This window comes from Phyllostomus hastatus, unplaced genomic scaffold (genome assembly GCF_019186645.2).
Source record: "Phyllostomus hastatus isolate PE091 unplaced genomic scaffold, TTU_PhHast_1.1 phas_contig_16, whole genome shotgun sequence".
NCBI classification, from domain to species: domain Eukaryota; kingdom Metazoa; phylum Chordata; class Mammalia; order Chiroptera; family Phyllostomidae; genus Phyllostomus; species Phyllostomus hastatus.
In genome coordinates this window covers 20,150,077-20,174,383 of record NW_025333643.1, presented here as the reverse complement: position 1 = coordinate 20,174,383, position 24,307 = coordinate 20,150,077, and the positions used below count along the sequence as shown (strand labels likewise).

Genomic DNA, 24,307 nt, shown 5'->3' with positions numbered 1-24,307 from the left:
TCTTTAACAAGTGCTTGACGAGGGAACAGAATGCATAATATCATGCTGTCCTTTAGGATTCTTGGAATAAAGCCTAGTAAACTAGGGGGACATTTAAGTATGAAGCCATAGGCAGAATTTGGCCAATAAATTTCACTCAGAATCATTTTCCCTACATACTTCCCAGAAGCATCATATGAAGCCCCAAAGAAACTTGCCCCCAAAGTATTACAGTTCAGATTTCCTAGCAATTATTTTTATGTTAATAAACACTGACTATAAAGCACTTTGGCAAATATCAGCTGCATTAAATGTTGAATAGTTATTATAAAACCCATAAATATTTAAGATTTAATCATCCACAGCAGGGAAAGGGAAGAGCCAATTCGCCTAATGGTTTCACCAACTGATACACCCACCTGGGAACTGGAAACCTAGCACGTGTTGAAAGTAATTGTCCTTTGCAAAATACAGTTAAATCTATCCCAGCTTTGCTGCAGGCATCCTGTCCCTAAGTTAGCTATTGTTTTGATGTAAATGAGGACAAGAAAATTCCCAGCACAACCCATATATTCCTTTCATCCAACTCTGCCTTGAAGCAGGCTGACATAGAATAATGAGACAGCAGGTTAATAACATGGGCCTGATCCACTCGTTGGCTTTTCTTCGTAGACATGCTTGTGCTGGGTGATAATGGAGCTTTCTGGAACAATCTGTGTGATGTTGGGCAAGTGACAACTTCTCTGGGCCTCTGTTGGTAAGATGGAGGGTGAAGAAAGTAATGGTTTCAAAGCTGTTCACAGCACTTGTGATTTTTATCATAGTTCTACATCCTTAAAGATTCATAGACTTGAGGGTTTCACAGCATTAATTTTTATTTTGGGGGTGGAGGAAATGGAATTCAAAAATCAGCCTCTCAACAATCCTGAACTCCTTTAACAGACTCCCTAAAGTATGATTAAACTTCACAGAGGAGAGTTCTGAGGATGGCAGCCTCGTGGGATGAATGGGCACGAATAATTACACTGTCTGAGCTACTTCCCAGCTCTTTCCTCACCTGGCTGGTTTTGTGTTGACTACTATTGCAACTCATCAAATGGAACATGATCCAGCTGGTAGCCCTGGGCTCTAGCTTATTGAATCTTCTGACAATTCTTGAAAACCCTTCCTTTTCCCAAGCTAAGTATTCCCAGCAACTGCACAGAGACCCAGTGATGTTACTTATAAGTTGCTATTAATAATAAGATTATTCTCCCCAATGAATCAGTTGTCTCCTTTATTGCCAAACCATATTGCTGACTCCCCAGGGGTTCATATTTTTGTAGCACTCTTAAAGCATACCCCAAGCCCAGGAGAATAGCTGCTTCTTTGTCTTAATATTGATGTTAGGCTTGAAAAAAATCTCCTCCTCCATTTAATTCCTTCAGGAAGTGTCTCATTCTCAATACTTTTATTAAAAATGAGGAAGCAGTCTGGGAGGCTTCTAGAGGTCTTAGTTCATAAAGTGAATATGTATAAAGGTAGCAGGATATCAAGTTTGTATAATTACACCTTTGCATGCATACAGTTCCTGCAGTGAAATCGACTTTGATTTGGGCTGATTTAATATTGGCCTTTCTAATTCAAATCTATCCCTTAATTTCTACTTAGCTGTTGTTCAATTTCAGATAGAAAAAAAATGGGTTCCTATTTTCCACTTTCACAAACCAGTAAAAATTCTGTATTTCTAAATAAGAGTAATAAGATAACATTTAACTTCTGACCTTTTCCCCTAATTCAAGAGCTTTGGGGGAAGGAAGTATTCCTGTTTGGAGAGAGAAACTATCAAATGAGAGAGCAGAAGAGGATTAAGAGACACAGGTTTAGGTGAATATGCCCTCCCTAAGGCCTTACTCAAAGTCAGCAGGCATTTAGCTTTGCTGCAAGAACAATGCTTAAGACAGGAGAGGAGAGTTTAAATAATCTCATAGCAAAAGAGGTATTTTTTTGGTATACCAAAAAAAGCATAGACAGAAGTAGATTTGATGAAAATGAAGGCCAGTTAGAGTAATCTGGTTCAAGGGACAGACAAAATCAACTGGAAAAAATTCAAGATGAATTACAGCTGAAAGTCAACATATGGTGTAGCAGGAAGATCTCTCAGATATATGTATAATTAGCTTAAACTAAAAGTTTGGATTCCAACTAACGAGCCACATACATGCAAATTGGAGTTTGGAGTTCATTCTTTTAATAAGCACTTACTGAATTCCTGTTATTTTCTACTTAGTGTTGGTTCTTCAGAAATAACAAAATCATTTTCAAGAAGCTCATTTCCAACATACTGACACATACAGAAAACTGAAAATGTGACATTGTCCTGGGCTCATAGATGTGGTCACATTTTCCAGCCAGGAAAATATTTTCTTTCCAGGAAATATCATTTCTTTTAGAGAAATAAGTTGACTTATCTTCCATTCACCTCAGGAATCCATTCATAGATAGTCTATCATAAATTATACCAGCAAGAGTAAAAACTCACCATTAATTAGCTTTGCTTTATTAGGCATAGTAGAAAAAAGGTTTCTCTTCTTTTATAAGCATTTACATAATATTACCAGTTTTCTACTTCTCTTGGAGAGAAATTCATATTTGGCTCTTTAAGAGAATGGTCCTTATTCAAGAGTAATTCTTTAGTTTTCTGATTACATATATATCAAATAACTTCCCACAACCAGGAAACAGATACACATCAGTAACCAGTGGCTGAAATGATGCTTCAGCAATTTATAAATTTTTTTATTGTTGTTCAAGTACAATTTATAAATTTGAATTCACCTTGATGAAGCATGATTATAAATACCTCTTTTAAATGAAAGGTATGAAAAGCAAAAGCAAACTAAAGGTATGATATTAAAAGCAAATTTCACATTGTCAAAGAGGAGTAAAGACTATAAAATGCCATGAGTACTATATTTTGTTGCCATTTCTGTCTTACAAAATAATTGATCAGAACAAAGTGCAAAAAGACATACCTTAATATCCTTTGGTTGGGCAGACTACTCTGTACATTGTAGAATTCCTGTTGTAGGCAGTCTCTGAGAAGAATTAGGGTACAACATTTTGAAATAGCCAGATCAGTTTCTTCTGAGATTGAGGCATCATTTTAACAATGATGTTTATTGGAATTCTTGAAGTCCTGTTGCTTAAAGTGTAGCAGTCCCAATGGATACATCCAATATCTATAGATCCAGATCTAGATAGTGTATATTCTATGTTTTTGAAAGTTCTTCCCATGTTTCTTTTAGAATATACATTTGCTATGTTCAACAAGTGCTATCCACAGCTCCTGGCACATAGTAGGAACTCAACAAATGTATGTTCAGTGATGCTTGTGTACATCCTATTCTGATGACCAGTTTGGAAGGTCATTAATTTCACTTTTAATACTGGCTTCAGGAAACTAGAGCTGTCTTAGAAATAGTCCTTGTCCTTCTGATATTTAATATTTAGTGGTGAATCAGACAAAACCACATTTAACTGGAGTACAAGGCAGGAATGCTTTTCACAGAGAGATTTCCACACAGAACTATGGAAGTTTGGGGAGGAAAATTCATATACCTTCAAAGTAAGGATGTGGACAGTGAAAAAATTGTTCATGGAACAGATAGCATTTGAGATGGGTCTTTGAAGGTGAGTCAAATTTTGATAGGCTGAGATGGGGGAGGAAAGGAAGACTTCTCAGTGGCAGGTGCTCAGTAACTATGCAGATATAGAAATGCATTCAGCATGTTTAGGGAATGGTAAGTAGTTCAGTTTGGCCAAAACATGAGGATGTAGGGAAGAGTCTAAAATGAATCTGGAGATTAGGTTAAGGGTCATGGCTTTGGAGGGTCTTGAATGCTGGAGTGAGCCTTTTTTTTTCTATAAACCAGATGTGGCCAATGGCATAAATACAACTGTATTTATGATGGTGAAAAAATAGACAGGAGGTAGGAGGCCACTCTGTTGAGAATCTCCATAAATCCAACCTAATATGAATCAGTTCTTTCCACAGCCCCTTACCCAGGCTGTTCCCTATAACTTTGCCAATCCTAAAAGTGTGTGGGTGTCATAAATTACAGAATGGAGCACCAAACAGTTGAATCTTTTAATCAGGGACATTAATCCCATGTAGCTTAATTTTGTTTTTCAGTCCTGAATCAACAACTTATAGAAGAAGTCAAAAAAAAAAAAAAGCTAGGTAGTTGCAGGACATAGCTTAACTGGGGTTTGAAAGGAGCAACCAGATTATGCAGAAGCTCTTAGGAGGCCGACTGAACTAGGCAGGGCTGGACAAAGATGCCCACAACCATTGTTGCTTCCCAGCCATCTGCCGGATTATGGAGTGCAGAACTGCAGGCATCAGAGACACTCAGGATAAAACTTACAAAGAAATCCATTATTTAAAAAAAAATCATCACATGGAATTTCTGTACTTTTGATTTCTTCTGTTTGTGGTCAGAGGATCAGTTAATGTTCTTGAACTTCACTTACTGAGTCTCAGCGAGAAAAGATACTGCCAAATCTAGGGGCATGCAGAGCCTAGCTCTGGCGCTAAGCTTTTACTGCCACACAGATCAATGCCCATGTTGGAGATTTCTCATTGGTGATTAAAGCCTGAGCTTCTGCATACTTAAACATGGCTTGATTGAATTTTCAATGTCCTTTTAGTATATCAAGTTTCAAGCAAATGTTTCAGTGTCAACCTTCTTTCTGAAAAATTATTTTTCTACTCTGGGAAGAAAATTCTTTATAGATATTTTTGGGGGAGATCTCTTCTCTAATAGTAGAAGATTGCAGGGTCTAGGTTAGAGTCAAAAGTTGAAATCCAAATTTTTCACTCAGATTACAAGTTATCAGTTAGGGGTATATTTTGTATAGATTTAAAAATAGGAACTTCTGCTTTAAAAATCAGGAAGACACACAATTTCTGGGTTTTTATCCTAAAGAAATTATTTAAAATGTGTCAAGACTGAAGTACAAGACTGATCATAACATTTTTTATGAGGGAAAATTCAAAGCCATGAAAACTCTAAGTCCAATAACAAGAGATTGACTAAATAGCCTGTGCTATCTCACTATAATGTAAAATTATGCAGCCATTACAAATGGAAAAATAAAACTAGTGTTAAATAATAATGCATATTAAAATACTTACCAGAGTTATTCTACCTTATTTTTTTGTGGTCTTATGAATAAATAAACTGTTATTAAGAATCTACTTTGCCTAAGCACCTAACAATGATACTAGAGATTTGTTATTTAATCTCAATAATTATGTTTTGATATATGGGTTCTTATCATTTTTTTAAAGAGGAGGTAAGAAAGCATATATAGATGAAGATAATTTCATTTGTAAATTATTAGAAACCCCTATCAAACAAGCAAGTACAAAGAGAAATTCAGTAGCTCATGTAACTAGAAAGTCTAGAGTGTGTGACTTCAGGTATGGTAAAATCCAGTGGTTTGTTTTTATCTGATTTTTTGTCTCTGTCCAGCTTTTTTCCTCTCTATATCTAGGAACTGTTTATTTCTGCTCAGCTTTATTATCTAGGGAATTCCACATCGTGTGCAATGTAGCCACCAACCAGACTCACATCTTTCTAGCCTAACAATTCCAAAAGAAGAAGAACTTTACTCCACAGATAAATCCCAGAGGACTGACAGTACAGCAGAACTATGTAAGAGGGAGAGGGCTAGCTATTCCAAAGAAGGAAGACAGCAGGCAGAAAAAGTGTCTGCTATTATATTATCTCTCCACCCCCATTCTTGCTTAAGACATTCCCTCAGTCAAAAATCTCTCCTTTCCATTCAGCTAGTTTCCATTCTTTGTTAAGTCTCATGGACTCCATAAACTTTCTTTGACCACGGAAGCCAATAACATAGGCTCTTTCCTGTTGATTCCTTCATGATGTCTCTATTACTGGTAATAACAAACATAATTCTTTTGTGCTTTTATATCCTGCTATGTCTTTGTCTTGTTTATTAACTTGACTATCAGCTCCAGCATGGACACTGTTAGATTTTCATTTTCCTCCTTCCAGGTAAAGATGAGGTGGTGGCCAAGCATGGTGGGAAAGAACAAGTCTCTGGAGGCTCACTGAACAAGTTACTCAGTCTTTGTAAATCTGATTCAATGTCTGTAAAATGGGCACAGAATACCTGCCTTAAAGGTGTTTGGAGAATTAAACAAAATTACTTCTATCTTATTTAATCTCTGGTCTGTACAAAGTGCTCAAGAGTAAATGACAGCTAAAACAATGACATTTAAGCCCTCTTTCACCTATCCTCAACTGCAACTTTCCTAAGTTCTTTTTCTACTCTAATTTTTTTCTGCCCATAGGTATGGCTAGTCAATTTGCCAGTGGATCACTAGGCCTCAAATAAAACCCATAGCAATTCAACTTATTTATTTCTTGAGACAGTATATGCATCAATTAGATGTTTCTGAGACATTTTAGAACATGGAGGCAGATTCAAAGTTGCCTATCCCAAAGGCAGGTGGTTGAGGGAAGGTGAGATCATATCTTGGCCAAGCTCTCAGATATTCCCAAAAGCCATGTCCTTCACAAGGAATTCAAGACAGTTTTATGAGAATCACTATTTCCATGTTACCTGGTCAAATTTTAAAGAACTTTCTTGTCTGGTTCCATAGCTGTGATTTGGGTCCTGCTAATAAGCAATGGAACTGGAGATGCCCAGCTGGGAGAAAATGCTAAGAGGGCTGCAAAAAATCCAAGCTCTGAATTTTGTGCCAATTATTTGAAAGTTTAACAAACGATGGGTCTTAGAGCAAAACATCCTCAAACTGCTGAGGGCCCCAGTGAATCCAAAGCTGCATGTGTGAGTGTCTACTTGTTCTTGAATCAAAGACATAAATTTAGCAAATAGTAAGAGTATTTCTGCCATTATGGGTAAGGGGTGGGGTGGGGAATATCTCACCACTTTCAAAACTTGATAGGAGGAGGAGGAGTGTCTGAACTAGTTTCTCAGTTCGATGACTCCAAACATCATATTTTCCAGTTTCTTCCTGTTACACAATTGTGCTCTTCATACTCTTCTGCTATTTTCAGAATTGACAGTTGATAAGGGACTGAAGTTCCTGTTCTCTGTAGCCTGGTTAATTTAATGAAGCTGTGTTCAGTCCCCTCTTTCCCTAGAGTATGCAATCCGAGTGCCAGAATGGGGGCAGGGGTACTCAAGGGAAGGAACTGATTGATGAGGGACAGTATGAGGAGACATCATGGGGCTGATTGCATTTGTGTGTAAAGACAGCAGCTTATGCTGAGTTTGAGACTCAAAGATTAAAAAATAAGAAGAAAGAGTGTTTGATGTTAACTGTGCAACAAGCCTTCCAAAGCATTTCTGAAGATGAGTAAGTCAATGAAGTTTGTACTTATTCACTTGTTTTTCAATCAATCAGTTCATTGAGATTAATAAATACCAGCTACATTAAAGAAGCACAGTATGGACCCCAGGTAGATGATAATACCAGGCTGATGAAAATAATGGCTAAAATAAATGAGCACCTGCTGTATACCCAGTGTAGTTCTAACTACTTTAGGTGCAAAAACTCATTTAATATGACCAGAAATTTATGTTAGTAACCACTGTTATCTCTATTTTAGAGACAAGAAATAGAAGTACAGAGTGGTTCTATAATCTGTTTGATGTCACACAGGTAATATATGGTGGTACTCAGATTTGGACCCTAGTGGTCTGGATACAGAGCCTGAACCCTTAACCACTGGCATCTACTGTCTGTCTGTGACAGATTTTGCTCCTCTCTTTGCACAGGTAATGCAAATAAAGCAGGTCTCATGAGGCCATGAGTCAGGTCTTATTTTGCTATGTGTTCTTTTTTTTTAAGATTTTATTTATTTATTTTTAGAGAGAGAGGAAAACAGGGAGAAAGAGAGGGAGAAAATCATGTGGTTGCCTCTTGTGAACCTTCTACCAGGGACATGACCTGCAACCCAGGCATGTGCCCTGGGAATTGAACCAGCGACTCTGGTTAGAAGGTCACACTCAGTCCACTGAGCCACACCAGCCAAGGTGTTGCTATGTTTTCTTGGTGTCTAGCACAGGGCCTGGGCCCAGTGGCACCTACATAGCCATGGTCATTCCTCTTGAATCTGAGGAAGAGCTTTGCCTTTAATTGAAAAGGAAGTGCCACATAAACTTGTTTGATTGGAAAGCAAAAAGTAAGGACTAATTATGTGTCAGGGTACTATAAAAGCAATATAAGATAAATTTTTAAAAATTATAGATAGCTATTAATTATATAAGGAAATATCTTTGCCCCTTTCCTTCCTAACTTGATACCATTTTAGGAGTCCTGCTGAAATGACTAGCCCTGAGTTTAAACTACTTTCCTGAATTGCTTGGCAATATTCACATTGGCTCACACTTCATAATTGAAGATGGAGTCAGGAGCAGTATAGAAGTTCTCAAAGTCTTCTGGGAAAATACCAGAGTTCTTTTAGGTGTGATATCTAAAATTGGTTAAAAAATTGGGGTTGGTACCATTTCCCTCTCCAGTATGTCAACTAGATCAGAAGGCAGAGCTTTGGAACAAAGGCTATAAAACTGAGAGGTTTTGATTGTGTGTGTCTGTATGTGTGCTGGGGATAGAGGGAACAAAGAAGATGGAGAATATGGGGGTGAATAGTTGAGACCCAGATGTGAGATACATAGACCAAGAGAAATAAATACAGTGAGAGGTAGAGAGTTCCCCATAAGTCAGGAAGAATTCAGGAAAACAAATGAAGCAATTTCTGAGGTGAGGTCAGATAGACCTGAATTGCCTCTGGGGCAAGTAATATAAATGTTTTCAGCCTCATTTACTTCATCTCAAGAATGGGAATTAAAGACCAAATTTAGCCCTGACCAGTATAGCTCAGTTAGTTGTACATCGTCCCACAAAGCAAAAGGTCCTAGTTTGATTCCCGGTCAGGGCAGATGCCTGAGTTGTGGGCTTGGTCCCTGGTTAGGATGCCTATGAGAAGATGCCTATCAGAAGAAACTGATCAGTGCCTCACATCAATGTTTCTCCCCTCTTTCTCCTTCCCTTCCCCTCTCTGTAAAAAATAAAAAAAAATAATAAAAACACCAAATTCAAAACGTTAGCTTAAGGATTTAAAGAGAAGACATGGCATACAGTAGGTACTCGATAACCACTGGTTGTTGGTGTAAATCATGGTTTCTCATCCTCAGCACTGTTGACATTTTGGGCTGGATAATTCTTTGTTGTGGGTGTTCCTGTGCATGGTGGAAGGATTAGCCATACCCCTGGCTTCTACTCCCTAGATGCCAGCAATATTTGCCCAGTAGTGACAATAAAAAATGTCTCCAGACATAGCCTGCCAAGTGTCACCACCACCAGTTGAGAACCACTGGTTTATGTCAGAAAAGGAGCATGATTTCTCCTAAGTGTGCTGGGCTGTGGAGGAGGCACATTTCACATTTCATGGTGCTTAAAATGAGCAAAGAAACACATGGGAATGACATATTTGGGGCTTTGCCAAGTTTCCACTAGGTTCTGATTTTTTTCTGACTGAATGATGAATTCCTTGGAATAAGAGGGAATCTGACAAAGACAAATGGAGTTCAGACAGAAACTCTCTGCTTGCCCTGTGACCCACAGCTCCAACATAGGATGAGAAGTGCATTGGGTCTCTGAAAAATCACACTAATCCCATAAGCAGTTCACTACCTTGATTAAGGTTGTTGTACTCACTACAGCACATCTCTCTGTTTAACTAGTTATTTAGAGAAATATGGTACCAAATGGGGTGGGAATTAACCTTCATTTAAATTGTAATTAAGAATCTGCTAATCATAAATAAGCTGGAAAAGCCTGAGGATGTAAAATCTGATAAAACATGTAGGTGGCTTATTTCACTTAGCATAATATTCTACAGTTCCATCCATGTAAAAATGATTAAAATAGTACAAGTAGATGGTAGGCTGGGAACAATTTAAATGGATTAGTTTATTTACCTTCATTTGTGGTGCCAATTCTAGAAAAAATGTATTTGTTGATCCAAAATGCATAGTAGTTTAGATTAAAAATTCATGTAAGGTTAGGTCCATACCCTTTTGTAACGTCAACAGTTCTTGTTTCAAAGAGTGAGGAGGTGGATACACACACGCACAATATCAGAATCCAAGTGTCAGATTCTGACAGACATGCATGCCTATGACTAATAAGATATATACTTTGGGGGCCTCAAATGATGTAATTATTCTTAGCATCAGACACACTGTACCTGGAGCAGAACTTCAAACCAATTTCCTCTGCTTCTCTTCTCACCAATCCTCAGATGCTCTGGTGTTGTCTTTAGTATCAATATACCAACTGGAACCTGGGGAGGCAGGTTCTAGTTGCCCTGGCTTCTAGCATGGTGCACTTCCTCCTCTAGATTATCAGAGCCCATCTACATACTTCTAGCAGGTCATGTGTAGCAGAGTCGTAATTGTTAAATCATCAATATTTACACATTGCTTGGCCTGTGGAAAAGCACTCTTAGTAAAATACACTTAGACATGAAGTAAAACTGACATGATGAGAGAGAGAGAAGAAGTGATAGAGAAGGGAGAGAAGAGGAGGGCAAGAGTTGAGAGGGAAAGGGAAGGAGAGTGGAAAGGGGAAATTTCTTTAGCATTTTACAAAAAGCTCAGAGACTGAAAAATCTGATTTCCTTCTTTGATCACAGCCAAGTAAAGATGAAGTTGATAGTTCGAAATTAGAACTTGATTCTTTGAGCACAAACATTCTCTTGTTTTCCTCCCTTAGTGATGGTCTTAGCCTGTATTTGAAAATGAGGAGCCTTGTTTTGTTTGGGGAATTAAAAATCAACCTTCCAATGATCTAATGGAGCTCTAAGAACAGAAAGGTAAGTAGATGCTCAATTTAATATCTGTGATCTTTGAAGTAGTCCTGAGTTGATCTCTATCCTTGGAGAGCTGGAGGGAGGAGGTGCATGGAGCTCTATCCTTGGAGAACTTGAGGGAGGAGGTGCATGCAGTGGAGGGATTGGAGGGTAGTAGAATTGTGAGGCATACAGTCAGTCAAAGGAGAGTGGTTGCATTTTCCCTACATGGGGCTAAGATATTACCCAGTAATGGGCAGGAGGATAACTAAGATTAATGACAACAGTACTGTTACAATGAAATTCCATTAATTAATGGAATTAATCACTTCCTGTGCCTTTCCCTGTGCAAAGTGCTTTACAGGCATTAACTCTTCCTTTGCTTTTGGCAGCCCTGTGAAGTTCTGTATTATTATTAACTTCATTCTACAGATGAAGTAACAGGCTTCCAACTGTGAAATAGTAAGTAATACAGTGGGATTAAAATCCAGGACTCAGAATTTAGCCACTGCCCTTGAGATCATTAGCCTGAGAGTTTGAGCCCATGTTCTGCAGTTCACTTGTTCTCTGACCACAGGCAGGCTTTCTCATCTCCCAAGGTCTCATTTCCCAACACCTGTGATCCATAAAGATGAGTTAAAGGAATCTGGGGCTGATTCTGTGGGTCTCCTGCTCTCTCAGGATTGTTTTGAGGCTGGACAGGAAAGATGAATAGATTTGGAATGCAAGTGTCGTGAAGCAAATGTGAGCTACCACACACTGCATACCTGTAAGGATAAACACTTCTCATCCCATAAAATGCCTTTGGTCAGCCTGTCTCCTTTATGGTAAAAGCAGAGTTTGAATAACACAGCTCCTTCCTTCTCCACAATATCTTAAGGTGAATATGGATTCTTCTTAACTGCATTTACTTTAAACCAAAACTGTCATGACAAGGAATCACCAAAATGTGGGATGGTGTTTATTATATACTCATTGTTAGAGCATTCAGTCTGCCCTATATTTTTTAAAACTTACTTTACATGAATATAAAAAATAAACCTACTTTGACATGAGATCTGAAAATGGCTCAGAACATCCTTTCACAGAAATCTAAGAAGGATATTGGCTTTAAAACTGTACTCTAAGGAACATGACAAAATTATCTAACCAGATATGACATTTTAATTCCACAATCATACACCATTCAGGTGGCCTTTCTTCTTCCTGAGAACTGATATGTATTCATCTGTACAAAAGGCACTTACTGCAGTATGTACAGTGACTGGCTGATACATTTGGCTTGATTTTCTATTATGTCATTCAGCCTCAGTAACATTAAGTTACTTCCAACAACCCATTTAGACTTTTACTTAAAGATAAGCCATCTTGTTAAGTGTATTTAGTAGAAAATAGCCAATTATAAGCTTGGCCCCAGGCTGTCTGTAATTGCTTATAACTGTTTGCAAATGTGTAGGAATCAGTCCTTGTAATTTCTCATTTATAGTGCACATTGATCCTGGGCATTTCTAAAGCTTGTTTTTTTTTTTTGTTTTTTGTTTTTTGTTTTTTTTATCATGGATGTCTTCCCTGTGCAACACAGTAAATTTTAACACAAGCAGGAAAGTCCAGTTATCCTAGCATCATCCATAGCTCCACGTGGGTTTTGTAGGCAAGTAAAAATACTGCTGTAACCATCAAGTGTGAAGAAGAGTCTAGGGGTTCTAGGGTTTGATTTCTCTGTATCCATAGTGAGAATATAGGAGCAGTCCAGGTATATAAATCAGTTTATCTCACCTACCCCCACCTCTCTAACTTCATAGCACATTGCCTATCAGGATTTTGGATCACCTTTCATGGTGGTTATGAATTTGGGCCCTGGATTTGGAGATATCTGGATTCTAACTTTTTACCCTCTAACTATTAGTGATGGATGTGACCTAGGAGAGTTGTGTAACATCTCTGAGCTTCCCTTTCCTCATCCATAAATGTGAATAATATTATAAGCTACAGTTGCTGTAAGTATTAAACCAGCTTGACACAGTAGAAACTGACAAAACCAGTTAATATTATTGTTGTTCTATCAACACTATGAATATCCTCATCACTTTTCTACATATTGATCTTATATGTGCATGGTCTGTAATGTCATGTAGAGCCAGATAAGAAATTAATTTTTAGCTTATGAGGAAACCTGACTTCTTTAAACTGTTTGTATTAGTTCATGTTAGCATCATATTGTAATTTGTTGTTCCAGACTAAGTTTATTTGACTTAGAGAATTCAGAATTACAGAATAAAAAAAAAATGGATGCTTTGTTAAAAGCAAAGCAACAACAAAAAGGAATAGGTAATAACAAGAACAGAAACACCCAAGTAATGATCAGTAGCCATTTTTGTGAATAAATAGGATTGGTTCATATTGTTAAAATATTAATCAATGCTTTTCTAGTTTTTAAGAGTATTCTTATGTATGAACCACCTTTTCCCAATCTTGCTCACACTGTGGATTTGCTTTAACCTACTAACTCATAATTAAAAGTGGATATAAGAGCCCACCCTTGTTCCTCCAATCACAGCCTTGTCACAGTGGGATTAGAATGGATAAGGCTCACCTTGTGCAGCTGCAATGACATCACTGGTCCTCCACATTCATTCTGCCTTTGAGACTCTTAGGACTCAGGCTATTTTTAAATTCACTTTTATCTGCTAAGTTTCACTGAGGAGACTGTCCTTTCCTATGACTAAGAATTAAAACAAAATCTACCCAATATAGTATAAAATTCAGGATTTCATTTTATCCTCCTTAATGAGGAAGACTATGCAGAAAAGAAGTAGCATACCTTCACAAGATTATTTCATACAACTAAAATGTAGTTTTATATAACAAAATAGATTTTTTTCCTACTTAATAGGCAAACTAGCTGAGCCACGTTCTACTCTCTAGTAAACTTTAGAATTCTGTGAGAGTGTCTATAAGTCTCCAGAAATGGATGCAAGCATGGTGGCTTTATGGTATCTATATATCTATCTGTCTCTCTATATATTAATCTGTTTTGTGTTTTCATCTGCCCAGCACAGGAAGAATGAGCCCAAGAAAGGTGACTCTATTAAAAGTACTTTCAAAGGATTTAGATTATTTATTGGTCCCATCTTAAGAGGAAAAATTTTTAAAAGACCCCTGTCAAAAGGTTTAAGTCCTGATCACTCTTCCTTTTCCAGGATAATATATTAAATGGCTGCAAATCTGATTTTTTACAGTCCCTTCAAACTTTATCACAAAGTTTACAAATAGATATTTCTCCCTCAAATGTTTTTATTTTAAGGATAAGATCTCTATAATACATAGATTAAATTAGAAATCTATAAAACTCTTTTACTCACATGCTACCTAAAAGAAATCTTCATAACTGTGTTCTTCCTTGTATAAAGCTGACATATAAATTTGTTTTGATTGTAAGTCTATATTGCAAAGAGTATAATTTCTACCATATGATAAGTACTAATATTTGAAAATATACTCATTGCACCCTGGCCAGATTGCTCAGAGGGTCAGAGAGTTGTCCTGATATACCAAGGCTCTGGTCTGAGCCCAGGGCACATACTAGAATTAACCAATGAATGCATAAATAAGTTGAACAACAAATCAGTGTTTCTCTCTCTCTCTTCCCCTCCTCTTCCTCTTTCTCAAAAAAAGTCAATAAAATAAAGTTTTTAATAAATAAAAATATACCCTTTGCATTCATTTAAAAATTAATCTAATAGAATAGTTATTTGATATTCTCTATCATCTATTGAAAATTATTAAACAAATTCCTCTTTAACAATTAAAAACTTTACATGTTCCTTTTGTTCTCTTTGAACTTATATTTTCACTACACTTTTCTCACACAGTTATAGCTTGATATAATATTTTTTGTATGGGAAGGCATTGTATCAATCAATATTTTATCAATATTTCTTTACAACAAATATATGTATATAAATTTACATGACTTTTTATTTACCAGTGACCCTAATGCTTTAAGTATCAAAATTTTCTTTTGGGTTGGATGATTATTACAAATATAATGAATGTACTGTTGTCCAAAACAACATAAATGTATTATGAATTTTAATAAATAATTTCAAATTTTTTAAAGTTAAATTTTTTGTTTTGTTGATTAGGTTCCACTTACAGGTGAGATCATATGGTATTTGTCTTTCATCACCTGGTTTATTTCACTTAGCATAATGCTCTCCAGATCCATGCATGCTGTCACAAAGGATAGGAACTCCTTCTTTCTTTCTGCTGCGTAGTATTCCACTGTGTAAATGTATGATAGTTTTTTTTGATCCACAAAGGGAAGGGTCATCAAGGAACGTGTGTAAAGGACACATAGACAAAGTCAAAGGGGGATAGGATCAAGGATGGACGGTGGGGATGGGTGGGGGAGGGGGAGCTGGGGGAGGAAAATGGAGACAACTGTACTTGAACAATAATAACAAAATAAAAAAATAAAATAAAAAGTTAAATTTTTATTAGAAATGTATGGGGCTGATTTTACTTCAATTAGTTTATATTTGGGGGGATGAATATTATTTACATCTAGAATGGGGCATGATTCAGCATAAATTCTATTCCCATTTTATAGATGTGTTGAGAGCACTTGTTCACATAAATGAATAGATGAGAATGGCTGAAATTTTGTTATAGCAATGTCATTGATTTATTTGAATTCCAGCTGAGTTTTATGCCTCAGATAACCAACAATTATTTCAATGATCTATCAGCTGACAAGTAGATTGAAAGAAAAATAAAAGGAAACCTACTTATATGCAAAACAGTGCATTACCCAGGCAGTAGAATCACTCACTTTTGTCAACACCAACACTCATATTTTAAATGGTCCTTTCTTTAGTGCCACAAAGGTTTTGCACTCTAGCAATGTACTATGTTTGGGATAAAAAGGAAAGATACTTTTCTCTCATAAAATGGGAGTACGTAATTAAGAAAGAAGACAGAAAGATATTTTTTAATGTAGGGTATTCTCAGGAAGGTAAATTTTAGGTAAGTGTACATGTGAAGGTTGAGAAATTTAAATTTTATTTCCTAAAAATTATCCATGCTCAGGTACCCCTCTGAGAGTTGTTGTGTGCCCCTAAGTGCTTGTGTGTCCCTGTTTGCATATGCTGGACTTTATTGGCTTCACCCATGTGAGTTCTTGAACCATTGCATAAGGGAAAAGCAAATAGGAAAGTGTTGGTGGTAAGGAAAGAGTGAGAGAGAAACAGTGAGACAGAGATTCAGAGATGAAGAACATCATTTTCAACTGAATCGACTCTACGCCCAGTCTGTCATTTGTTAAGGTAAAAATGCAATTCAAATAAGCAGAATGAGACAACTGGTTTACTACCTCCATAATGCTGGAATTATAAATAAATCTGCAGCAAGCCTCACTACTATTCCTTTGATCTCATGAGATTTCCAATCATATATTTCAGAGGAGTTTTTAGCAAGTCTTGTGATACTTCTCCAACACAAGGGCACAAAAGAATGACAGACATCATGTTTTAGTTTTACATTCAAAAGATTTGGATGGAAAAGAATGTGATTGCTTCTAAAATACCCTTCCTGAGGGCTTGGGTAACTCCAAAGCCCTTCAAGAATTGGAAAAAGAAATTAAAGAGGACAGAAAAAAGTTATTGAAAAGAGCAAACTACTTACAATGAGCGGACCTCGGTTGTTTTCCCGATACTTGTTCTGGAAGAAAATGTAGACGACAGTGGCAGCCAAGGAGTACAGGAAGGCAAACACAGCAACAGTGACAAAGAACTCTGCTGAAGATGAGGAGTCACCAATCAGTGCCAGCTTCTCCTGCTCCTTTCCCTCGCAGGTAGGCACCTCAAATGTCACCTGATGCAACCTAAAGTGTCAGATTTGAGACACTCTGTAAATACTATGGAGAGAAACCTGGATACCATGTCTATGTGTTCTCTAATGCAAAGTGGGAAGTGATTAGGGAGTTTTATGGCATGTCCATGAGACAAATTCATTAACGAAATGACAGCAATTATAACTGCAAACATGGAAGGAAATACTGCAGTTAAACATCATGCCATTGGGTTTCACACTAGGTATCACTGGAGAGAGAGGGGAGGAGGGAAGGGGAGGGACATTCAAAATTATGATGAATTAGAGCATGACATCCTCCTGCTTAATTCTTCAGGGCCTACCCACATTAACTTGGACTCAAAATCTAACTCCTAAATGTGACCCACTTGGTCTTACAACACGGTCCTGGCTTAGGGTCTTTTCCCTGACTGTTCCCTTTTCCTAAATCTTGCTGCACCCTGATATTTCCTATGGCTGGATAGTTGTTGGCATTCAGCTGTGAGCTCAAATGCCTTCTCCTGGGATTGTCTTTTCCTGTCCATTATCCTAAAATAGCTCCTTCCCCTTAGACATTTCTATCATAACACCCTGTTAAATGTCAGTCTTAGCACTCATCACCAGCAACACTATCTTGGTAACATATTTAACTACTCATTTTTTTTCCTGCCCTACTGCCCCCCCCCCCAGGATCATGGACATATTTTCTTCTCTGTGTATTCAAATTCTTGACACTCATTGGACACTCACTAATTAGGAGTTGGATAAATGATCATTCTTGATTCTGTAAGATAACTGTTAGATCCTAATTTTACTGAACTTTTAGAACTTCTGTTTTAGACACTAAGTTTTATCAGGAGAGCATCCAGGCTCAATATATTACTTAACAGAGAAAAATAAGATTTGGGAGTAGGCAATACTTCCTGCTTAATGAATGACACTTAAGGAAGATATGTTATAATTGGTACATTAGCTCATGTGTGAACTAAATGGTAAACTATAATTCAGTGAAGGATCCCCAATTCTGATTCTTCAGAAATGAACTCATTATTCCTCGAAGTTGAGGGAGGCACTCATAAATAGACATAAACAAGGTTTAGCAATATCAGTAAAGTATGTACCACTTGCAAAATTACCTACAAAAGTAACAATGATAATAAAGCCATTGATGAACCTGTTAAATTCCTAACTTATGCTTAGAAGGAATTTTTCTTACTAAGCAAAACTCAAGCCCTTAAAAAAAGCTTTGTTGTGCACATTCTCTTTTTATAAGTAATATAATAATAAAATACTAATAACAATGGCAAATAACATATTGGAGCATTTCCCATGTGCCAGATTGTTGGGAACTGCCCTGCCTGGTATCAGAAGCTATAACCCCCGCCAAGGCTAAGGCTGAGGGAGTGGCCTTGGACCATAAGCCATCAAGGAGACAAAAGCTTATCTCCCTGGCAGAAGCACTGCTTCTGCTGCTTCATTCATAACTGAACCCCAATGCTTGGTCGGTTAGTCAATGACGGGTAAGATTCCCCAAGGGGGGAACAATCTAAGACAGGCACAATCATGTGGGAGGCCCCCAAGAAAGGACTTTGGGGGCTACAGCAAAAGGGGGTGATGGACCCTCGATCCTCGGCTTTGATATTGCCTGAGTCCTCATCATCCGGGAGAAAATCTCCTTATCTCTTGGTTGCCTTAGTTCCCTTGCTCCACCTAAGCCTGAAACAATGACAGGGTGGTACAGCTCTGTGCTTAAAAAGGTGGATTCCCGGGTGATCAGGCCTAAGAAAGAATATGTAAAATCCTGTGAAACCTGCTTTGTTTAGAGTGCTCTCAGTTGAATGATAAGGGTCCAAGGAAGAAGTTTGTTCCTTAAAGTTTTATAGGTCTTTGACCCTGACTCAGAATAGGCCCTCAGACTTCCTTATCTATTGTTTGATCCTTACTCCCTGGCAATGTTTAATGAGCTTTACCTGAATTCTTACGCAAATGAAACCAATAAAAAGCCTCTCCGGAAGGGGAATAGGGTGCTCTCCCCACCAGAGAGAGTGGCCATTTTGTTCCTACTCCCCCACAGGACTTGGTTGTCTCTGTGTATGTTTTTCTCGCATGTTGACGAGCCATCCACAGTGTTCCGTGGTCACTGCTGGTCGGTGATTGTGACACCAGATATTATGTTTTATGTACTATTTAATTTTCATGCCAACTGTGTAACATAGGTACTTTATTGTCCCTCCCACCTTACAGATAAAGAAACAGGCTTAGAAAGATTAAATTATTTGTTCTAAGCCACAGGGTTAATAAATTGAGCCAGAAATTAAAATTTGAGTCAGACGCCAGAGCTTGATTTTTTTAACCTCTGCATTAAACTGTTTCTGTTAAATAATGAGAATATTAACTAGAATGATTTTTTTTTTCAAAGTGAAGCCTATGGACCACTTAGCTTCAGGATCATAAGGGGCTTTGTTGAAAATATACATTTTACGGCCTTGTCTCAGACCCACTGAATTGGAATCTTGAGTGGGTATAGCCTAGTTGATTGACAAAGCAGAAAAATCCAGTCCCCCTCAGTTCCTTATGTCTCACAAACCTGTCCTTTTTTATTTACTGCTTGACTTGAAGGAAAGCTTTTTATACAGTCCACTTGATTTTGCTTGATCACTGAGTCTCCTCCTCTTTCTATCAAACAGAGAGTTGGGTACCTTCAGGAAAAATCAGGAAAATAGAAGCATTCATCATGGTTTTATTGCACAATAGAACCCTTTTTTCTCCCTTTACCAGAGCTATTAGAATATTTCTCAATAGTTTAGTCTGTGGCAAGGCTGAAAATGAAATTGATTTAAAAAGTAATCATGCCAATTGTTCTGATACAGGTGATTTTAAGATAATGTATGTTACAGAACAAACAAGGGGTGGTCCTGGGATGATATACTATTATTGAAAAAAAAATCCCCCAGGTCCGTTATGTCCACCGCCAGAGGAAAGACGTCTCTCAATGCCAGAGATTTGTGAAAAGGAAAGGAAATGTTTATTTAATGCTATACAAACTTAAAGTAGTGACCTAATGTCCTTATCAAAAATCCTAAAGTCCCTTAAAACACCCACAAACAGACACAGTCCTTCCTTCCTTCCCCTTTTGCCCAGTCCAGAGTACTGTATCTCCTAAAGCTGCGGGGGTCCCCACTCAGGCAAAGGCACGTGGTCCTCCCTCTCAGGGCTGCGGGAGTCTCCACTCTGTCAAGGCTGCGTGGTTCTTTCTCTCAGGGCCACGGGAGTCTTCACTCTGCTAAAGCTGTGTGGTTCTCTCCCCTCAATAGCTGTGATCTTCTCTGCACTTCCACAGCCACGTGGTTCTCCTCCAATGGCTGTGATCCTCTCTCCCTGGGCCAATCTTCCTCTGCAGCCCATTTCTGACTCCTCCCACACTCGGCTTCACATGCCAGAACTCATACCCTTCCAGCTTTATTGGACTGCCATCATGAGTCTGGGCAGGTGTGGCCCCATGTCCTGGAGCCAATCTTCTCCAAGCTCCCACACAGGTGCTGTAGCTCGGGGGACCTGCCCCTAGTCACATCTTGGTGGGGAAGTTACTTCCATTCCCCTGGCTCAGAGCGTGGCCACAGCTATTTAACATATCTAAGCGACCAGCCAAGGGCTATAGATATGTTAAATGACCACGCTAGAGGTTAGCTACAAGGCTGTTGCTATGCAAAACAGCTCTCAATGGCCTTGCTCCATTTGTCCCTTCCCCTAACCCACACCTGGGGAGTGGGAGTGAGGACATCCAAGAATCCCCTGGACACCTTGAGTTCTGGACCCCATTTTAAATTCCCATTTGGGGTCCCCCCTCTTGGCTGCACCCTGTAACATGTACACTTTTTTCCCTCATTATTTTATATGTCATTCATTCAACAACTTCTTAACAAGTAGATCTGTATTTCACACAATAGCTAGATTCTGGGGATAGAGTGGAAAATAAAGATGAGATGGAATGGTCCTTGCCCAAGTTGAACTTCAAGTAAAGAGGGTAAAGAAAGATTTTGAGTTGAGCCCTTGACCAGTCTAGGGGTAGGATGGTCAAGACAAAACTTCCTATGGAATTTATTTTAAAGCTGAAGCTTGAAAAATGAGTAGAAGTTATCCAGATGTTGGGGGTGAAAAGCACAATTAAATATGACTTTACATCCACTAGGATGGCTGTATTCAAAATGATTATAAAATTGGAATAACAGGTGTTAGTGAGATTGGATTGGTATAACAAGATAAGATTGAAATCACATGTTTGAATTGGAAAATAGGAATTTTCAAAAAATTTCAGCATGTAGAAATGAAAATGGTGCAGCCACATTGGAAAACAGTATGGAAGTTGTTTAAATAGTTAAATGTAGAGTTATCATATGATCCAGCAATTTCTCTCCTAGATATTTACCCAAGAAAAATAACATTTTTCTGCACAAAAACTTGCACAAGAATGTTCATGGCAGCCCTAAAGTGAAAACAATCCTGATGTCTATTAACTGATGAATGGATAAGTCAAATGTAGTATACCCATAGGATGGGATACTGTTTCATGCAACTGCATGAATGAACCTTGAAAACCTTATGTTAAGTGAAAGAAGCCATACACAAAGAACCCTTTTAAATTACATGCATATGAAATGTTCAGAATAGGCAAATTTATGGAGACAAACATAGATTATGCCAGGGGACTGGGGAGGATGGGAGAATTGGGGATGATGGCTAAGTGTTATGGATTGCTTTTGGGGTAATAATAATGTCCTAAAATTGATTTTGGTGATAGATGTACAACTTCACACATATATTTATGAGAATTCTATATTTTAAATGAATGAATTATGTGGTATATGAATTACATTTCAATAACTCTGTTAATAAATAAGTAGGAAATAGTATGTACCAAGATCCTGCATAGGCAAGTTGCAGAGCACAGGGGAGGTTAACTATGGTATGGGAAACTGGAATATTGCAGGAAAAGGGGCTGGTGCAGGATGAGATGGAGAAGTAGCCAGAAGTCCCCACGGCGAGGTCCTGTGGGCCAGATTATAGATTTGAATCTTTCTTAAGACAAACACTGGAAAGACTTTCTTATAATAAGCAACATATAGCCCTGGCTGGTGTAGCTCAGAGGATTGAGTGCGGGCTGCGAACCAAAGTGTCACAGGTTCGATTCCCAGTCAGGGTACATGCCTGGGTTGCAGGCCATGACCCCCAGCAACCACACATTGATGTTTCTCTCTCTCTCTCTTTCTCCCTCCCTTCCCTCTATAAAAATAAATAAATAAAATCTTAAAAAAACACAGTTCTAAATAAGCAACATATAAAACAAAAATAGCAGGTGGAGCAGTGTCACCTGACACAGCATTTAGTGACATACCCACTTGCTTTCCAGCTGCTAGGACGCACTTTAGAATCAGCCATGCTGTCAACATACCAGCTCCCTCAGCCAACATGCATGGACTGGGTCTGCAGTCATGTGTGTGTGTGGGGGGGGATCACAGATGAAGAGAATAAAATAATTGAGTTTTTCTATGCAATCAGCTGAATATCAATATTTTCCCCATTACTAACTGTGTTGATTTATAGTAAATGTTAATTGTGCTTATAAGTATGAGGCAAAAAAGTCACAAATAAATCTGCTGTACTTAATAACAATGATCTATAGCTTAGTATTTAGTCACACTGTGTTGAAATTGGGAGAAAGAGAGGAAATGGGAGTGAAGCTTTAAGCTAGTGCTTATTGTGTGGAAGGAGGGAGAGATTACTTATAAAAGAAGAATATGTGAGCTTAAAGTAGTCTGAGCATAGTAATTCATATCACTGAATATTTTGAATGCTGTATGAAAGTATATATTACTAAATATATAAATATATATATATATTTAACAGAAAGATTTCTTTAAGCAAGAGTTTCATACATATGGATAAATACATATGTCTTATTTTGGAGGGAAAGACTTTTTAGCCAGCATGTGTTTAGCAGCTGTAAAAACTCTGGAAGAAAATATCATTCATTTAGAACCTAAACAAGGAAAAAACTCTTCTGTACAGACAGAGCATGTCAGTTGAAAGAATCTGGAAGCCAACAGGGCCACCTCTGATCTTGTGAGAAACTAGTCAGGGAGTAATTGCTGAGCCTACAAAAGATACCAAATCCAATTTGTTGATTTCAAATGCATAATTCTCTTCTTGGCTGGCCTGGCTCAATCAAGGGATAATGGGATGTCACTGCATTTTATTGCATTATGTCGATCAACAAAAATCCTCCATGTTACAGGTTTTTTTAACTGATGCTTAAATACAGTACTTTTAACATCTCACTGCTGCTTCGTTTAAAGTAAAGGAACTACTTTGCACCCCACAGTTCTTAGTTCTGTAGGCTCTAAGAAAGATATTAAATGAGTTAGTGTTTTTTAGTCATAAAAATATGTATGAGAATAAGGACCCTCATTTTTCAACCTCCAGGCACTATACTAGGTTCTTTACCAACTGTTTCTAACTTAATGCTCATAACAACTTTCTTAGGTAGTTATTATTACTATCATCATTATACAAATGAGGAAACTGAGGTTTGGTGTGGGCAGTGAACCTGCTTGAGGTCATGTGGGTAATGAAGTGCAGAGATGAGTCTTGAATGCAAGCAGATTAGGAGGAGCCTATACTAGTAACTACTGCACATTTCTGCCTCTCTGTTTCAAGTCATAGCATCCTTACATTTCCAGCTGAATGTGTATATAAAAATGACCAAGCCAGCTTTCCCATGCCATCTAATTTAAGGATAGCTTGACAGTTTACACTGAATAGGATTCTAAACCAACATTCATTCTGCCTTCACCTTGAAGTATGTGCATTGGACATTGTGCAAGGTACCCAGCAATGACAGGTTTGAATCCTTGTAGACCAACCAGTAGAAAGTCTTTAAAAGCTCTCTAATTTCCAAATTTTATTCTGGGTTAGACTGAAATTTGCCTCAGATGGGAGAAGAGGGCAAATGAACCCAACTGCAGCATGTACTGAAATTGTGATCATCATAGTGTCTTTAGTTCTTTATGGAAAGTGAGATACTCAGAAAAAAAAAAGCGCAAATTCATCTTCAAGTAGTACTGTACCAATATGGGCATCTGGTAAAAAGACTTGAAATTATTGACAATAACTTTCACCAGATGTGGAAGAAAATGAGACTAACAATACACCCAGGGGAAGCTCAGGGCAATACAGTGAGAACATGTCTCACTGTCCCAAGGGCTTGATCCTGGTGAGGACTATTCAGGGTGTTGGAAAGCAAGTTGCTGTCACTGAATTTCTGAGCACCAGAGTTCAAATGGCCAATGGAAGATCAGAGGGCAGATTGTGGTGCTTAGCACATTTCTGTTTATTTGATTATTTTCTATAGCTCCTATTTAATCCTTCTTATTGGTTGATAGAGACTTTCATCCTCTTGCTCCTTTTTTCTCTCTCCCCTATATGAAATACTGGCATTTGTCTGGTTTCAGATTGCCTTTTCTTTTGCTGGCCATATGTGTTGCATAATAATTGTGTTTATGTGTGCATTTACACACACACCCTGA

General features: G+C 37.9%; 1 protein-coding gene across 2 annotated transcripts in view; it reads right to left on the bottom strand.

The window, feature by feature from the left end:
• The window catches only part of SYNPR (synaptoporin), a 364,043-nt gene that overhangs the window by 32,852 nt on the left and 306,884 nt on the right, over positions 1–24,307 (bottom strand). For both annotated transcript variants that reach the window (XM_045832290.1, XM_045832291.1), the window contains one exon: positions 16,560–16,758. In XM_045832290.1, the coding sequence (XP_045688246.1) occupies positions 16,560–16,758 (199 nt within the window). The remainder of the gene's footprint in view (positions 1–16,559; positions 16,759–24,307) is intronic.